Source organism: Lepidothrix coronata, unplaced genomic scaffold (genome assembly GCF_001604755.1).
Source record: "Lepidothrix coronata isolate B3197 unplaced genomic scaffold, Lepidothrix_coronata-1.0 Scaffold124, whole genome shotgun sequence".
Classification (NCBI taxonomy): domain Eukaryota; kingdom Metazoa; phylum Chordata; class Aves; order Passeriformes; family Pipridae; genus Lepidothrix; species Lepidothrix coronata.
This window is the reverse complement of record NW_016690304.1, coordinates 2569951-2586165: the sequence shown is the minus strand read 5'-3', so window position 1 is coordinate 2586165 and position 16215 is coordinate 2569951. Positions and strand designations below refer to the sequence as shown.

General features: G+C 44.3%; 1 protein-coding gene across 5 annotated transcripts in view; it reads left to right on the top strand.

The window, feature by feature from the left end:
- TET1 (tet methylcytosine dioxygenase 1) overlaps positions 1-16215 on the top strand; it is a 97577-nt gene that overhangs the window by 58969 nt on the left and 22393 nt on the right. For all 5 annotated transcript variants that reach the window (XM_017825978.1, XM_017825977.1, XM_017825981.1 and 2 more), the window contains 6 exons: positions 296-386; positions 907-1000; positions 11993-12201; positions 13068-13218; positions 15541-15630; positions 16050-16187. In XM_017825978.1, the coding sequence (XP_017681467.1) occupies positions 296-386; positions 907-1000; positions 11993-12201; positions 13068-13218; positions 15541-15630; positions 16050-16187 (773 nt within the window). The remainder of the gene's footprint in view (positions 1-295; positions 387-906; positions 1001-11992; positions 12202-13067; positions 13219-15540; positions 15631-16049; positions 16188-16215) is intronic.

Below are 16215 nucleotides of genomic sequence, written 5' to 3'. Positions count from 1 at the left end.
AGTCAATACATGCCAGCTCCTGTAATGAAAATTTGTGAAGAATGCAAAATATTTCTATAATTAGGGTTACTTTATAACATTAAAAAATAACAGCAGATTAACAGGAGGAGAAAAGTATTAAATTTTGTCTGAGAAAACAAGCCTGTCCTACTCTCTGTTCATTACATCTCAGGGTCTGATTTGATGTACTGTGATTTCATTTGCAAGGTGTGTCTGTAAACCATTTCTAAGTTTACTTTTAATCCAGTATATAAATTTCATATGTGCCAACTTAGTTTTCTTCACCTGCTTACAGAGCAAATTATAGAAAAAGATGAAGGCCCCTATTACACACACCTCGGGACAGGACCCAGTGTTGCTGCTGTGAGAGAAATCATGGAGAACAGGTGAGGAAAACTGAGCTTTTAAGGCTCACAGTACTCCTGGCCGTCTAAACAGGGCAGAAGTAGAGCTCTCAGAAATGATGTTCAGGTGTGCATGAGGTGAGGGTTTCAGTTCCAAACTTGGGTGTCTTTTCTGAGCACTTGTGACTGCAGGATTGCAGTTCAAGTGCTCTGAGGTGTCAATAGAAGGACAGATCAGCAGCTGGCAAAAGCAGGTTTTCCCGTGTCCCACATGCAGAGAAGCTGTGGCAAACTGGAAAGAAAAAGGATTTACATGCAGGTAACACTTTCTTGCCCAAAGAACATTTCCTTGGTGGCAGAAGTATCAGAAGAGAGATGTTAAAAACCACTCTTGCAAATAGGATTTTAAACTGAAAAGGGTTTTTTTTTTACTTCATAAAGATTTTTGTTCTGTTTTCAGTAAAGTAATAATAAATTGGTTATTCTTATTTTATTGAAAATGTTTCCTGTTTTAAAATGGTCTACAGCAGTTTGTTTTACTCATGAACTCTTTTAAATGCAGGTATGGAGCAAAAGGAAGCGCTGTAAGAATAGAGGTAGTGGTTTATACGGGAAAGGAAGGAAAAAGCTCTCAGGGGTGTCCAATTGCCAAGTGGGTAAGTTTTTATGGTAAATCAAAGTCGTTTGTGTGGCTTTTAAATATCAAGACGTGCAGTCCTTGAGCGCAAATATAATCTCATCTTTAATGAAGATCTGGTTCTTTAATTGATTGAAAAGTCTGCCTGAGTGATGAAACTTAGGAAAGCAATTTGTTTTAATTTAAGGTGTGGTGCTGTTTGTTATTTGTGGTTTGAATGAGTGTAAGAGAGAGGGGCTTAACAGAGCCAGCAGAGATGACCAAGGGGAAGAACACCCTGACAGCGTGTGAAAGTTGGAGTGAAAGTGGTTGCTTAGGAGAGTTGGAAAACTACCCAGCGAAATTTTTTAAAACCCTTTTTACTTGTATGAACACCTGAAGAAAAGAGTGTGATGGATGAGGAATTTCAGTCTTACATGCCTAGGAGTTCATTGCTCTTTGAGGAACTGAACTCTGTATTTGAAGGTGTGCTGGGGTTGGTTTGCATCAAAGTCCTGTCTCCCATTGCTTCCTTGGAGCCAGGAAATGAGGTAACAGACACAAGCTCCAGGATAGAGCTTGGAAAGAATTGGTTGTCCTTAATTTTTGCTGAAACCACCGAGGGAGGTAAAAAGTAGACTGGAAATCTTGTAAACTGAGTTTTGGAAAATAATACCAACTTGGTTGTTAAAAGAAAAAAATGTGTTGCTGTATTTAGAAATTTCAGACTTGTTGAAAAAAACTGTGATGGGAACTGCAGTTGAGGGCAGTGTCTGTAATGACTTGGCAAAAATAAGGTTATTGCATATTGTACCTGAGTTACTTTGCATGTTAAACCTATACTGCTTATGTTTGGAGCAGTCAAAATGTGTTTGTCATACTCAATACATTTTCAGAATGGGAAAGCTTTTCAGAAGGGAAGCACATATGTGCTTGTGCTTCAGATAATATTTAATAACAAATCCAGTATCCAAGAAAAAATATTGTAAAACTACTTTCATAAACAGCTGACCCAAAAAGAATGGAAAGATTGTTCTCAGTGTTTCAGCTGAGTAAAATACTCAGTTTTAACAGAGGACAGGAGTTAAAAATCTTACCCTAGAAACAGTTGTGAGCAGTTGAAAGGAAGAAGGCATTTAAAACTAAGTTTTAACCTTGAGCTTCCTATTGCCAGTATTAACATACTGTCTTTTTGTAAGACAAAAATGGCATTAATTGTGCTTGTGCATGGCTGGAGGTGTCCCAGTGTGTACAGTGTGACAGACAGCACTGGATGCTACAGAAAGGGCTGGTTTGGGGTGTGGGACCTGCTCTGCAGTTGAGATTTTCACATTGCTGCTTGTGAATAAGATTTAATGTTCATTTAACTGAAGTTCTGGGGAGCAGTGACTTTGTGTGGGAGTTCACACCTAAAGAGGATGAACATTTTTCCAAGTCTGCTGTTACTGTGTGACTGTTGAGTACAAGAGGGAAGGAAATCGCTGGTCCCTCCTCTGTGAAACTCTTCCATCCTGTATGAAATCCACATTTTGGGCTGATATTCTTAATGTTTTGCATTAACTTTTCACTGGCAATGCTAATTTTAATCCTTTTAAGGAGCATATTTGGGTTTTGGTGAAGACCAAAAAAACTTGATGGTGAGATTTGTTTGCAAGTGTTTGGAAAGTGTGTGGAAAGCATTTGCTGTCTCTTTGGTCCTTGCAGCCATGAGGTTCTGGCAGCTGCAGAGACTGTCCCTCACTCCTCTGCAGTGTCCCCTGGGGCAGACTCCTCTCTGCTTGGCAGGGGGACACCCCGTTGCCCTCAGGGCTCCTGGGGGACCTGCTGCTGAGAGCAACGTGATGGAGACAAAATTGAATGTATCTGTTGATCATGTTGAACTATTTCTCCCAAATTTTCCCCGTTTCCACTAGATTTTGCCTTACTGGTTCCTTAGAAACATTTTAAGATGAAAGGAGGCTTTCTAAAATACCTGTGTCCATACATTCTTCTTTTAGTGTCTGCATTCCATCATACTGATTGTCTCCTACGTTGTTTTTCCTTAAGTGACTTCAAACATGCCCCTAGTATGTTAAACACTTACTGAGACAGACTCCTTTCCCCCAAAAGCAGCTGACATCCTCTTCCTTAGATTTCAGGTTACCAGAAACCTGCAGAATATTTCCTCCTTCACTATTTTGATAAGAAATAAGCATCTCTTCTGTATTTTTTTAATGTATTATATTTTAGGGCAATACTTTGTCCTTCTGGATATGAACAAGAATACTCCTGTTAGTTAAACTTAAACATTTTTAGTAAACCCTGCCTAGGGTTTCAACCCTTGTGCCTGTAGTATGTGCAGGCACCAGACTGACCCCCACATGAACTGGGAAGAAGAGCTTGCAATTGTTTTCACTGCAGGAGGCAGCAAATTGTGTTGTCTTACTTTTATGTCAAAACAGAATTAACAGAGTCTTGCCCCAAACTTCAAATGTGTGGATAACTGTAGGTGATAACTGTGTGATCAGAAAATAACTTACCATTCTGGGACGTATGCCAGGTAAATATTACTCTTCTTTCTTTTCAGTTTGCATTGCTTTGGCTTTTTTGCTTCATCTAGGGCGTCACACGGTGTCAGAATATATGAAAGGGAAAAAAAAAGCTCTGAAGTACTGGAATTACTGGCCTGTCATTCTTGGTAGGCTGTTCACATAACGAAGAGTCTCGTGTTCTGTGCATTCCCTACGACCAGCCAGTGATGAGTGACTGGACTCACTGTTCCCCACAGTGCTGGAGCTGGTTACAGATGTGCTGTGGTTTGGGGGTTTCCTGCTCTGTCTGAAGGTGAATTACAGTTAACCTCAGTTTCTATGGAAGGGTTGGTGAATTTGTCAGTTGTTCATGACATCATGATGTGGCATCACCCTGCAGCACTAAGTTGGATACATGTCACTGACCTCAGAGGGGGTCAAGCTCTGGGTCTTAATGTTTTCTGAATTAAATCCATTTCCTGTGAGTTCCTTCTCCTGCTTTCAGTGGATGTTGACGTGGATCACCTAAGCTATCATTGCTACCTTATGTCTTCATTTGGAGTTGCAATGTACTTTTTAAGGCTCCAGCTCTGCAAAAAGCTGAGCTCAGCAATGACAGTGGCACAAGGTGTGAGCGCAGTTGGGTTCCAGTAACTCCCAGCTTTGTGCTTCCCAGAGCTGCAGACAGTGCTTTGTTTGGCTGCCTGTCATAAATGTTGTCATCTTCAGTTCTCCTTTTCCTTCCTGTTCTCTGGGAGTTAAAATGCTGGCAATAATGATTTCAGCCCCGTGCTCTATCCCAGTAATTCCTTGCAGTTGTTTTTGCTGCTTTGCTGTTGCAGAGCAGTATTTGGCATTTTCATAGTGCTTTCTATCATTATGCCAGATTCTCATTCCTACATAGTAATGCCCAACCCTGAGCATTAACTGCACACATCTACAGTGAATTTTATCTGCCATTGTACAGCCCATTCAGCAGTAAGAACTCCTTCATTTCTCTGCAGGTGGTGCTTGTGTTCACTCCTGAATTGCTCAGTGTCATAACCAAATGGTGCCATCCTGTTATTTACCCTGAGCAAACAGGCTGAGGGGCTCCCAGCGGAGACACACCAGCCTTTCTTCCAGGTCTCTTCACCGCTTACTCAGTGTGGTGTTTTGATTTGCCCCAAATCAAATGGGGTGCTTTGAGAGCCTTCACTAAGGGACCTCAATGAAGGGTTAGTGGAAATCTAGAAACACCCCCAGTAACACTGGGCTGGCACTTGAGGATGGGCCCTCCTTGCGCCTCAGCTTTGCTGGGTGATCCCGGCCCTGCCCCACATGCACCAGGGATCACGGACTGATCCTGACCCTGCCCCACACACTGCAGGGATCACAGACTGATCCCGGCCCTGCCCCACATGCACCAGGGATCACGGACTGATCCTGACCCTGCCCCACACACTGCAGGGATCACAGACTGATCCCGGCCCTGCCCCACATGTATCAGGGATCACAGACTGATCCCGGCCCTGCCCCACATGTATCAGGGATCACAGACTGATCCCGGCCCTGCCCCGCACACTGCAGGGATCACAGACTGATCCCAGTCCTATCCCACACTGAGTTCTTCCAGGGACTTTTACGAAGCTGTATCCTCTTGGGAATCTTGAGGCCCTCCAGTAATAATGCATGATAAATCAAGACAGTGCACATCACATTTAATACTCCAGTTGTTTCCTCCTTGAGTTTCTTTGGATATCATCTGAACTTGGCAGATAACTGCTGTTTGGGGGACTCAGGTGTTTGGGTTTGGATTCTTTTTTTTACTCTTGTCCTCTAACCACTTTTACTATTGTCCCTTAACCACAGGGCTTTAAACTTCAGAAAAAATCCTTGGCTCCCTGTGAAGGTTTCTGACATGGGAATCTTCCCAAACTTCTTGTCTGTGACCATCTTGAGCCTTCTCTTTTTTGAATGATTTTTTGTTGTTGTTCTTAGTTGAGGGGTTTTTGATTATTTTTTGTAACATTTGGATGATCTCACCTTTTAGATTCTGTTAAACTGCTGATGACCCCAGTTTGTTTGAAAATACAGTATTATGGGGCCCTTATGCCTTTTGCAAGTAGTTTCTTAAATTCTTGTGTACTGTTGGCCTCTTTTGATTTATTTTTTTTTTATTATTTATAGCTTGACAGATCTTTATTTTCTTAATGTTGTCTGTTTATTAGTAGGCCATATAAAAAAACCCAGGGGTAGAATAAAGATAGATAAAAAACCTCATTACAAATACTTTTAAAATAGTTACACTTGAAATTATAGTCCTGGACAGACACAAACCTGATATTAGCCACTGAAATTAATGTTTTGAAAGTAATGCTTAGATAGCCCATTGTTCCAATCAAGATTTTCTAGATCACTGAACTGATGGGAATTTGTAGCTAAATACCAGAAACTACAATTCGTGGAATGCTGAGTGAGCCATAATAACAATAAACTCTTCTACAGACACATATTTTTTGCAGTTTGCTAGTTTGGTTTGAGTTGAGAAAGTGAGAAAACTGAGAAGTTACTCCTGCCATGGCTCTCTACAAATCAGCTGTTGTTAGTATTAGAAGAGATGTGATTTATTCAAGGAAACGAGCTGTCTGATGCTCATTTTCTGTGTCCTGCTTGGCAGTGATGTGGTCTGGAGGTTCTGGTGCCTGTGAGGGAGGGGACAGTGGAACTGTCATGTTCTTGGGACATAAGAGTGGGGAATTCTTGGAATAGATTTGAAAAGGACTTCAAATTCTGCTGGACTGGCTGTGTCTTGGACAGCCAGGAAGGATGTGCAGTTCCATTCTGCTTTAAACAGCTTACTGTACTTCACACTTTTATTTCATTTACTGAATTATCTTTATGGTTAAATCATGTTCTCCATAGGAGAAGTCTGGAAGGAAATGAATTTTAGCAGATGGAGAGGGTGGTTCATGGGGGTTTTGTTCACCTTTTTGGACAATGTTGTATTAGAGCATCCTTTTCTTGCCTTAGTGTTGTAACAGGTTAGTGTGTGTAGCTGAGCAGGCTTAGAGGAGCTTATCTGGGACAAAAGTGCTTGGAATATCATCCAAAGTACAGCCATTCTTTAAGTGCTGCAATACTTTGAGATTCAGAATTATTAGAAACATTTATGTGGTTTAGGAAGTAAATAAAAAAAGCATTTTAATATTGTTTAACATGAAGAATGACTCGAATATTTTAATAGAGTAAAAATGAAAGAGAAAAGCTGTGTTAAGGTGAACAGCAGCAGGTGTGACCAGCACCCTGGTGTAGGTTATTAGGGAATTGGAGCTCAGCAGAGGTCTCCATACACGGACTCTGTACAGAGGCAAAATCTGCAGGTTAGAAAACTGGGAGCCACAGTGTGCTTCAGGAGTCTCCTGTTCCAGGAAATTACAGGGAACAGCTAAATATATTCTCACTTTCAAATCAACTTACTGATATCCTGCAAAGGAGACACAGTTATCTGACTAAAGAAATTCAGAATGGGCTGGAGGAAATACTGCAGTGGAACCACATGGAGGTGAAAAAAACCTAAAAGTACCTTTTTGTTGGTTCTGTTGTTTGGGGGGGGGGGGTTATCCAGTAATTTATAGCAGTGTTTTTAACTCACAATTAAAATTTAGTGCTCTTTGCTAGTGGTGTCTGGATTAAATCATGTTGAAGTTAACACAACTCTTTCTGATGATTGTAATTGGAAAGTTATTTTCTCATCCCTGGGGGAATTCAGCATCTGGTACATGGAGCTTCTGCAGTTGGACTGAGCTGCTTCCCAAGGCGTGTCCATGCTCATGTGGACAGGCTGGCTCATGGCTGGGGGCATTCTTACTCACTGTGGACTTATCCCTTGTTCTAGAGCTCCTGCTAAGGAGCTGGACAGCTGGAGGAGCTTTTATTGACAGTGTGCCTTTACTGATTGTTCACTGCAATCCATCCAGAAATGGTTTGAAAAAGCAGGAGATGCTGCAGTGCCAAAGTGCTGCTGATACAGCGTCGTTCAGGATAACAAAGAGCAAGGACAGACATCAGAATTCTGATCCTGACTGAATGGCCACTGAAAATAAAAGATAAAAATCACTCGGCAAAGTCACACAAAAAGCAGTGTTCTAGTTCCGTGTACTCAGTGGTGGACACTGGGTTGTTACTGCTTGAGATGATGGTTTGTTAGACAAAGCTTCATTGTCCAGTTGTGATGGAAACTGCAGAAGAAACTGGTGAGAACTACTGGGGAGGAACAGAGAAAACCTGGAACACAGCTGTGCCTCTGTGAGAGGTGCTGCCCCCCCGGTCGGGATCCTGTCAGTCTGATCCCCCAGGAAAGCGCAGCAGGACTGGGAAGGACAGATGGAGGTGCAGACTGGTCAGGCTGGCAGAGAGGGAAGGGAGAAGGCAGAGCTGCTGAAGTGTCCAGTGGCATGGAGCTGTGTTCTCATGCCGGAGCTAAACTAGAGGGTGCTGGCAGGGGGTGAGCTCAGCACCAAGGAAGGGTCATGTTTTTTCTGTCACATGGTCTGTAATTAAGCTTTCCTGGGAACGTAGTGGGTGGTTAAAATGCTGCATGGATTTAGAAGTGAGTGGAGAAATGCACAAAAGGCAAGTGCTTGGAAAGCAGGGGGAGAGCTGTCCCCTGAGCTGCTGGCGGGTGGCTGGAAGGTGCCTGGCTTTGCTGGGAAGCATCTCTGCATCCCAGTGCCTCTCTTGCTGCACATCCAGAGGCAACTGCTGTTTGTCACTCTCAGGATCATGATAAGGCTGAACTGTGCTCTTCTGACCTCATCCTGTTACTGTATTCTTGAATTTTTAGCATCCTTTTCACTCTCCTTCTATGCAAGGTGTGAAAAATCTAACTTTTCCTCATGGGTATCCCACAGCTAAATTGCTGGAGGAAGTTCTACTGCGTAGGGCACCTCTTCAATAAACCTGCCATAGCATTTTGCTCGTGCTTTCTGGTAAGAAATTTTGGGAGACTTGGGCCTTTGTGGCTTGTAGCGCAGAGGTTTAGCTGTGGTATGTTGCCAGAATAGCTGCTGATTGTGTCCCACCTGGCTGTGGGACACCTCGAAGGCTTGCTCATGTTCTCAGCTCCTGCCACCTGGGAATACCTGGGCTAACTGAGAAAATGAATCACTTGAGTTGCTGCCTTCCCTTGGGTGTGCACATCAACAAGGACACCTGGACAGCCATAGGAATGCAGGATGTGGTACTGGTGGGGGCACAACTCCAGCGAGGGATGGGCGAAACAAGGGTTTGAGAGTGATCAAAACAACTGAGTGTCCTGCCCAAATCAGCACCTCCAAGGACTGTCCTGGTGGTGCTGTGTGTCCAATATGTGTGTGTAAGGAGGCTCTTTGGAAGGAGCTGAGTCCCGTTTTGGTGTTCCCTTTTGCCTTAGACATGGCTGTGTTGGCACACGGGAGGGAGTGGCAGCCGGGAACTTCATGCCAGTTAGTGTGAGTGCAGAGCAGGGCTGGTGGGTACTGATGGAGCATGTGGAGGAGTTTGGTAGGTCCTGTTCCTTTCCTGAAGTACAGCTGAAACAGTATTCATTGTTAATGTGAGGGTCTTGTTGGATACTTAGTACTGATGACATTCGGTGGTTGCTGAAATGAGTTCAGGGGGAATGTGGCCCTTACATACCTGCAAAAACCTGACCATGACATTACAGAATCATTTAGGCTGGACACAACCTCTAAGATTGAGTTCTGCCATTAACCCGTCACTGCCAAGGCCACCACTAAACCACAGCCCTGAACACCACACCTACAGTCTTTTAAATCCCTGCAGGGATGGGCACTCCACCACTGCCCTGGGCAGCCTGTGCTGGGGCTGGACAGTCCTTTCTGGGAAGAAATTTTTCCTAAGATCCAGTCTAAACCTTCCTTGGGGCAACTTGAGGCCGTTTCCTCTTGTCCTCTTGCTTGCTGCATGTAAGTGTTACATAATGCTGCACAGACTTGTTCAAGTCTGTTTTGTTGATCATGTTATTTTTCTGTGTGAGTCACTCAGAAGTCATGGTTAGCTTGTGTGGAAAAGTAATTGCAGAGGAAAAGTTTTATTTTCCCATTCTAAAAATGTAGCTTTTAAGTTCTTCTGCTTAACAAATGCTTACTTTCTCATTCCTTGTAAATGCATTAGGGACCAAAATTAAACAAACTGAAGTATTAAATGATTTACTTTATCACTGTTGTTAACTACATCACAGAAATCATGACTAATACCCAAAACCTTTGGACACGAGGCTTGCCAGCTGATTTGTGCATTGTCCCCAGTCTGGGGAAACACTCTGGAGTTCAGCTGTCCTGCTCAAAAGTGCTTTTTCTGTACCCCGAGTGTGGCATTGCTGTGGGTTTAGTTATTGCACAGGAGAGGCTCAGTTCATTTACTGCTCTGGGAGGGCATCCTCAGTTCCTCTGGGGAAGCAGAGTGGCTCCAGCTCCACCTCAGGAACCACCCCAGCTCAGTGACAGGTGAGAGAAGGGCTGATCTCTGGGACCAAAAGGATCCAATGAGTGGATGATGTAACTGACCCAGAGACGTAAAATTCACACAACTAAAAAATACATGAATTTGCCTTTGTGGCCCAGAAGGTGGTGGATTATAAAATGGTTTTGGGTGCAATAAGAGTATTGCATTCTCTACAATATGCACAATGAAGCCAATTCCAGCTACATTTAACTGCAGGAAAGTGTGGTCTTAGTTTTAAGGAAACTATAAATTTCCTTTGTGTTCGTTTGTCACTTTTCCTGGACTGTGTTTTTCCAGTTTAGAGCTACATGAGAACTTAAAAAAGGCACCTGACATTGTACAGTACCAGACTATGTTATTTGGGTTGGTCTAAAAATAAGAGAAAAAAAAGAGTAAAAGCATCACCTCACACTGAGTAACAAAATTGAATTGTTCTTCGGCTAGAAGGAACTGCTGCCTCAGGAATGTGAAACTTTGACATGAATAACCTGTATTGTGGATCAGCCTTAACAGACTTGCTGCCAACTTCACTTAAATGTAAATGAGTTGGATTATTTTTCTTTCCTTATAAGACATGCTGACCTGTCAGTCAGTAGGTTGGTCAGAACCGAGACTCCTTGTCAGGAATGGTGTATCAGAGCCACTCATTTTCTCATGAAGCCCAAGGCTGATTGTAAGAGTGCATGATCAGCTTTAGAAGGGTGATACTTTCTCTTGACACAAATGAACTCTAAGCTTGCTCTCCCTGCTCAGCCTGCACAGGTGCCCTCTCCAGCTGTTCATCTGCTGCAGCCCTTTTCAGTGGCAGATGAACTGCAGGTGTGCTTTGGTCCCTGCTTTCCAGGAGTTCAGATGATTTAGATATTCAGAGGTGATCTGAACAGTCAGATATCTGGAGGTATTCCAAGAGAAAGGGAACCGTTGCCTTCCTGCTTTTCTCGTCCATGACTGGGGCTGTTCTGTGTGGGAGCTCTGTGGGTGGAGGGGGTGCTGGGGGAAGGCCCAGCCCTGCTTGCCCAGAGCCAGTGCTGAGATGGAGCTGGCAGAGGCCTCTGCAGTGCAGGGGCTGGTGCTCACACAGCAAGAACCCTGCAGGTGCCCAGCTGAGGAGGAGGATGGAGCCTCTACTGCCTGAGGGGATTGGGTTGGAGCTTCACACTGGAGCACTGACACCTTTGCTGGAGGCCTTGAACAGGCAGGTTCAAGGCTAAAACGTGTTGGAAGAATAAATAAATGTATTTTCAGAGACCATATTCTATAATACCTAGCCTTATTGCTTTTTTTGGCGGTCTTAAATGTGACTTCCAGATTATGGCAAAGCCCTAAATATGTGGGAGTAGGATTGTCTAGTTCTTCGATAATTTTCCCAATACATCCAGTGGTGTATTGTACTGTTCCACACTGGTTAGTCTCTGTGTTTGAAGGATAAGGTTGCCAAAGATGGCTTTGTACATCATGCAGGTCAGTAACAGCTTCACCACTCTGAGAGCTTTAATGGAGGTAGTCTAGGGATATGTTGTGAAAAATCCCATTGTTTCCTTCACTACGAACACAAACTGTTTTCATTGCTTTCTTATATTTGCAAGGTGAGGACCATCTTGGGTACTGATCTCTAACACTAGTAGCTGTCCTAACACGTGTGCCTTACTGGTGTGCTTTCACACACCTGCCTTCTGGGGTTTGGCACTGTACTTTCTGCCTTATTTTCAGGGTAACTGTTGGGTTCTTAGTGGATCTCTTGTCTCAGGATTGTTTCCTTCCAGAGGTTATTTGCCTTTTAATGCATCTCCTTTATTGCATGTGTACAAGATCTAAAATACTCCTCCCCCTGTCAAATATGCTGCTGTCTCTCCTGCAGGTAAGAAAGCAACACAAAACCCTGTTCTACCCAGGGCTGAGTGTGACGCAGTCCCGGTCCCGCCTGCCGATGGGCACTCTTTGGGCAGCAGTATTCCTTGCTTTTCGGGCCTCACCCATCCCAGAGAGGAGCAGCTGACGAGGTGTTTGTTCCCAGAGTAACCCCGTGGTTGTTGCAGGTGATCCGCAGGAGCAGCGACGAGGAGAAGCTGCTGTGCCTGGTGCGGCAGCGGGCGGGCCACCACTGCCAGACGGCCGTGATCGTGATCCTGATCCTGGCCTGGGAGGGGATCCCCCACCTGCTGGCGGACACCCTGTACAAGGAGCTGACGCAGAGCCTGCGCAAGTACGGCTGCCCCACGAGCCGCCGGTGCGCGCTCAACGAGGAGTGAGTCCCTTCTTCCTTCTGGGGCTGCCTGGGCTCTGCGGGGACAGCCTGCCAACGCAGCACTTCAGCTGGACAAGGATGCACAAATCCCAAACCACCGGCTGTCACTTGTGTCACGCCTCGTTCCTGGCTCTGTGGGAGCTGTACGTGCCGTGCCCAGGGAGGGGGTGGCCGTGAGCTCCTCTCCTGGCTCTGTGCACGCTGCCCCGGGTACCCTCTGCACACCCACCAGGCTCAAAGAGCTGCCACCATTGTGGGATTGCACTTGTTAAAACAGACATGATCCTGAACCCAGGATCTCCCTCTCTGTGCCTCTGAGAGGAATTGAGTTTGTTTAATAAGAATATATTTTAAGTGCAGTGCTGCCTTCGTGCTGATCTCTGTGTAGCTCACATTTCACAGACTCATAGCTGTACAGGGACCTGAATCTAATGCTTGTGTTCTTAGAGTCCACTTTGAAAGTCAGATCAATTTGGAGTTAATGGTATTGCTGCACATAACACAATAACTATTGGATTTAGGGGTAACCTTTAGTTGCAGGGCTACTTTCCTGGATAAAAGGGTTATCCAGCTGGAGAATTCAAAATGAAAGTAGCACGGGTGTATTTATAGAGCTGTGACTGAGTATTTATTTCCCAGAATTAGGTCTTGGGGGTGCTGAGTCTGTCTTCCTGGGGAGAAAAGTCAGCCCTCTACACATGAATATTTCCTTAACAGAAAATATCTGGTTAAGCCATGTATTTTATAAATTCCTTTGTTTTATGCTCTGTATTATAAAAGAAACAGCAAATAGCATTGACCTAAAAAACCCCAGACCCCAGAGCTGTGTTGCCAGCTGACCTGACTGTCTTTATTTCCTTTCCTAGTCGTACTTGTGCATGTCAAGGACTTGACCCAGAAACTTGTGGAGCATCGTTCTCATTTGGCTGTTCATGGAGTATGTATTTCAATGGCTGTAAGTTTGCCAGGAGCAAAAACCCCAGGAAGTTTAGGCTTCTCACTGATGACCCTAAGCAAGTAAGATTTCTTTTTTTTTTCCCCTCCAAATACATCTTGTGGTGATTTTCAGAACTGGGAGTGAAATCTCTGGATTTTCACCCCCTTTTCTCTCATACACGTGTGCAGAGCTTATCACAGACACACAGCCAGTGCAGTTTTTTTAACTGTAGTATTTAGAATCGTTATTCCACTGGGTGAAAACTCAGTGTCACTTATGTATTTAAATACCCTAAAATTATCCTTAAATGCTTTTCTGCATGTTTAGCTCCCTGTGTAAGCTGTGTGAAACGTTCACTCTTCGAAAGTGTAAAACACAGCTCGAGGGTTTCTCTAAGGACCAAGCCTGTAGCTCAGACCTTCAGGGCTTCTGCCTTGGCACAGAAAATGTGCAACCCCAAGGTACAACTGCTTTCCCACTTTCGTAGGACCAGCTGACAGCCTGGGCTTCCTCTGTCACCAAGAATAAACTGGGTTTTTTTCTGTGGCCAGCATGTTTTTTAAATTGTTTTGAAGGAATGGATACACTAAAACACGATGCAGTGAAGTGATTCTGTTAATTGCTGGTTAGGAGTGTCGGTGATGTCACAAAGGTTGAGGCAGCACAGAAATTAATGATGGATTATGTGAAGTAGCGAACATCTAAAAAACCCAACCCCATTAGTGTTTTACTCTGAAAATATTTTCATGGAGAAGGAATAAAGGTGTTGTGAGCTGAAGGCAGAACAGGCCAAACCCAGCCTTGCTTGTCTCAAGAGAGAATTGTTTTATAAACTTTGTTTATAGAAAAATGTGTTTATTTGGCTTCTTTTATTTTAGGAATCTTGTTCCTTCTCTGTCTTTTGCCATTCCCTGTGTGTTCAGGTTCTCCCTCTCTCTAATGCTGGGCATGGAGCATTCTGTGCAGGCATGTCCTCTGCAGGTTTGGGATGCTTTGAATTAGCTGGGGAACCCCCCAAGGCAGAACCTCCCTGTGTGTCTAAGGAAACACAGAGCTGAGGCAGCTCCAGGAGGTCTGTGGTCAGAGCAGGTTCAGTGGCACACTTGTTTTTGGCATTATTTTTTCTAACAGGTACTTCTTTTAGCTAAATACTGGCTATTGATGATTTTGCAGATGACATAAAGCTAGGAAGTATTAATAAAATTAAATTTTCAATTAAGAAAGCAAATTGAGAAAAAGATAGTTGAAAGTCCAGAAAGACTTGGATCACTTGAAGCACTGTATGGAGTGAGATGAGTTAAAGGTATAATATCCTTAGGTAAGAATGGTACTTAGGATAGATAATGAAGGATATGTTACCTTCAGTGCAGTTCAGAAACCCTTGTGGCAGCATTTCCAGCTGATGAACTGGCTGTGGTGTGAGTTAAAATTACAGTATTGTCTTGTAAGGGAACACTGCATGGAAAAAAGTGAGTCTTCTGTACACTGGTGTTTACAGGGTATGGGGTCAAGTGGGTTTGGGTTTTTTTGAACAAAATCTGCTGTTGGTTTTTGCATTTCCACACAATGCAAAACTGAAGACCTACGTGGTTGTGTCTCAAAGCCTGGTCCTTGGAGGAAAACAAAGTGTGTCTGTCACCAGTTAGTTGGTGATTTTTCTGGAAAAACAAAAACTTAGGATAAGAATGTGGAGATTGTATCTATAAATAAGAATTTAAATGTGATGTTGCCATACAAGCCCACCTAGCTAATTCTGAGTTTATATGGCTTTGCCTAAGGAAAGGAATATTATTTCCAAATCTTGTAGGTATTTCCATAAAGTCCTGAGTTTTGCACCTCCAAAGAACAAAAGAGTTAACAGCTGTTCCTGGTGAAAGTTCTGTTGCAGTATGAGAAATGTGCCTCTGAGAAAAGACCTAAGAGCTGGAATGAGTGTTAAATGCAATTGGCAGTTTCTCGTACAGTTAAAGGAAATGTAGTGGAAACCTGGGCTTCTTTTAGCAGAGCTGTGTCAATGTGGATTAAGGCCCATAAGCAAAACACTAAAAGAAGACTTGAGGCTCCATCCCCGCTCACAATGGGGTATGAGTTTTGTCCCCTGGTTTTGTGTAGAACATACCTCCCTCCTTGACACATATCAGAACTGATGCAGAAATGAGTTCCCCTGTGTTGGGTTTCTTTGCCCCAGCAGATACCCTCCACTGTTATTTGGTTGATTTATATCTAACTATTTTGGTGTTTTGGTCATGCAAAAGTAGATATTCATGGCTAGTGACAAAGGGCAGCAGGACAGAAGTCAGAATAATAAAACAGGAGGCAGAGGCTGAGCTGTCAGGCATCTCTCACCTGGCTGAGATGCTTTCAAAGCCACCTCCAGCACTGAATGTTGCCTTTCTTTGCAGGAGGAACTTCTGGAAAACAATTTGCAAACGTTGGCTACTGATGTGGCTCCAGTGTATAAGAAGCTTGCTCCGGAAGCTTTCCAGAACCAGGTAGGTGTGTGACACTCAGCTCTGAGCAGCAGCTTGGTCACAAACCAAGGAGCAGCCCCAGGCCTTGCGGTGCTGTGGAGCTGCTTCTTCCAGGGGCATTTGGCAGGTTTTAATGTACTGCACCTCCAGATTTGAACTGGGAGTTCAGTTGTGGCCTGAGCTGGGCACAGGTGACAAAGGCTCAGAGATAATACTGTAAATAAATTGGTTTCACTGTTTCAAGACACTTAGAGTCTGGCTGACCTGATTATCTCGCTGACATCCAGCCAGAAGTGTTCCATGTTTGATAGGGAAATACGTGCTTTTTGATCACTGTGGCTTCTTGGCTGCCTTCGCTCTGTCACAAGGGGGGTGGTGGCCCTGGGGCTCCCAGCCCCTCCCTTTGAGTCCCAAGTAGCTGTAGTTTACTGTCCTTGCAGGTGGAGAATGAGCACATGGGCCCCGACTGCCGGCTGGGCTGCCAGGCGGGCCGGCCCTTCTCCGGGGTCACGGCCTGCATCGACTTCTGTGCCCATGCACACAAGGACACCCACAACATGCACAACGGCAGCACCGTGGTACGTACGGCTGGGCAGGGCTGGGCAC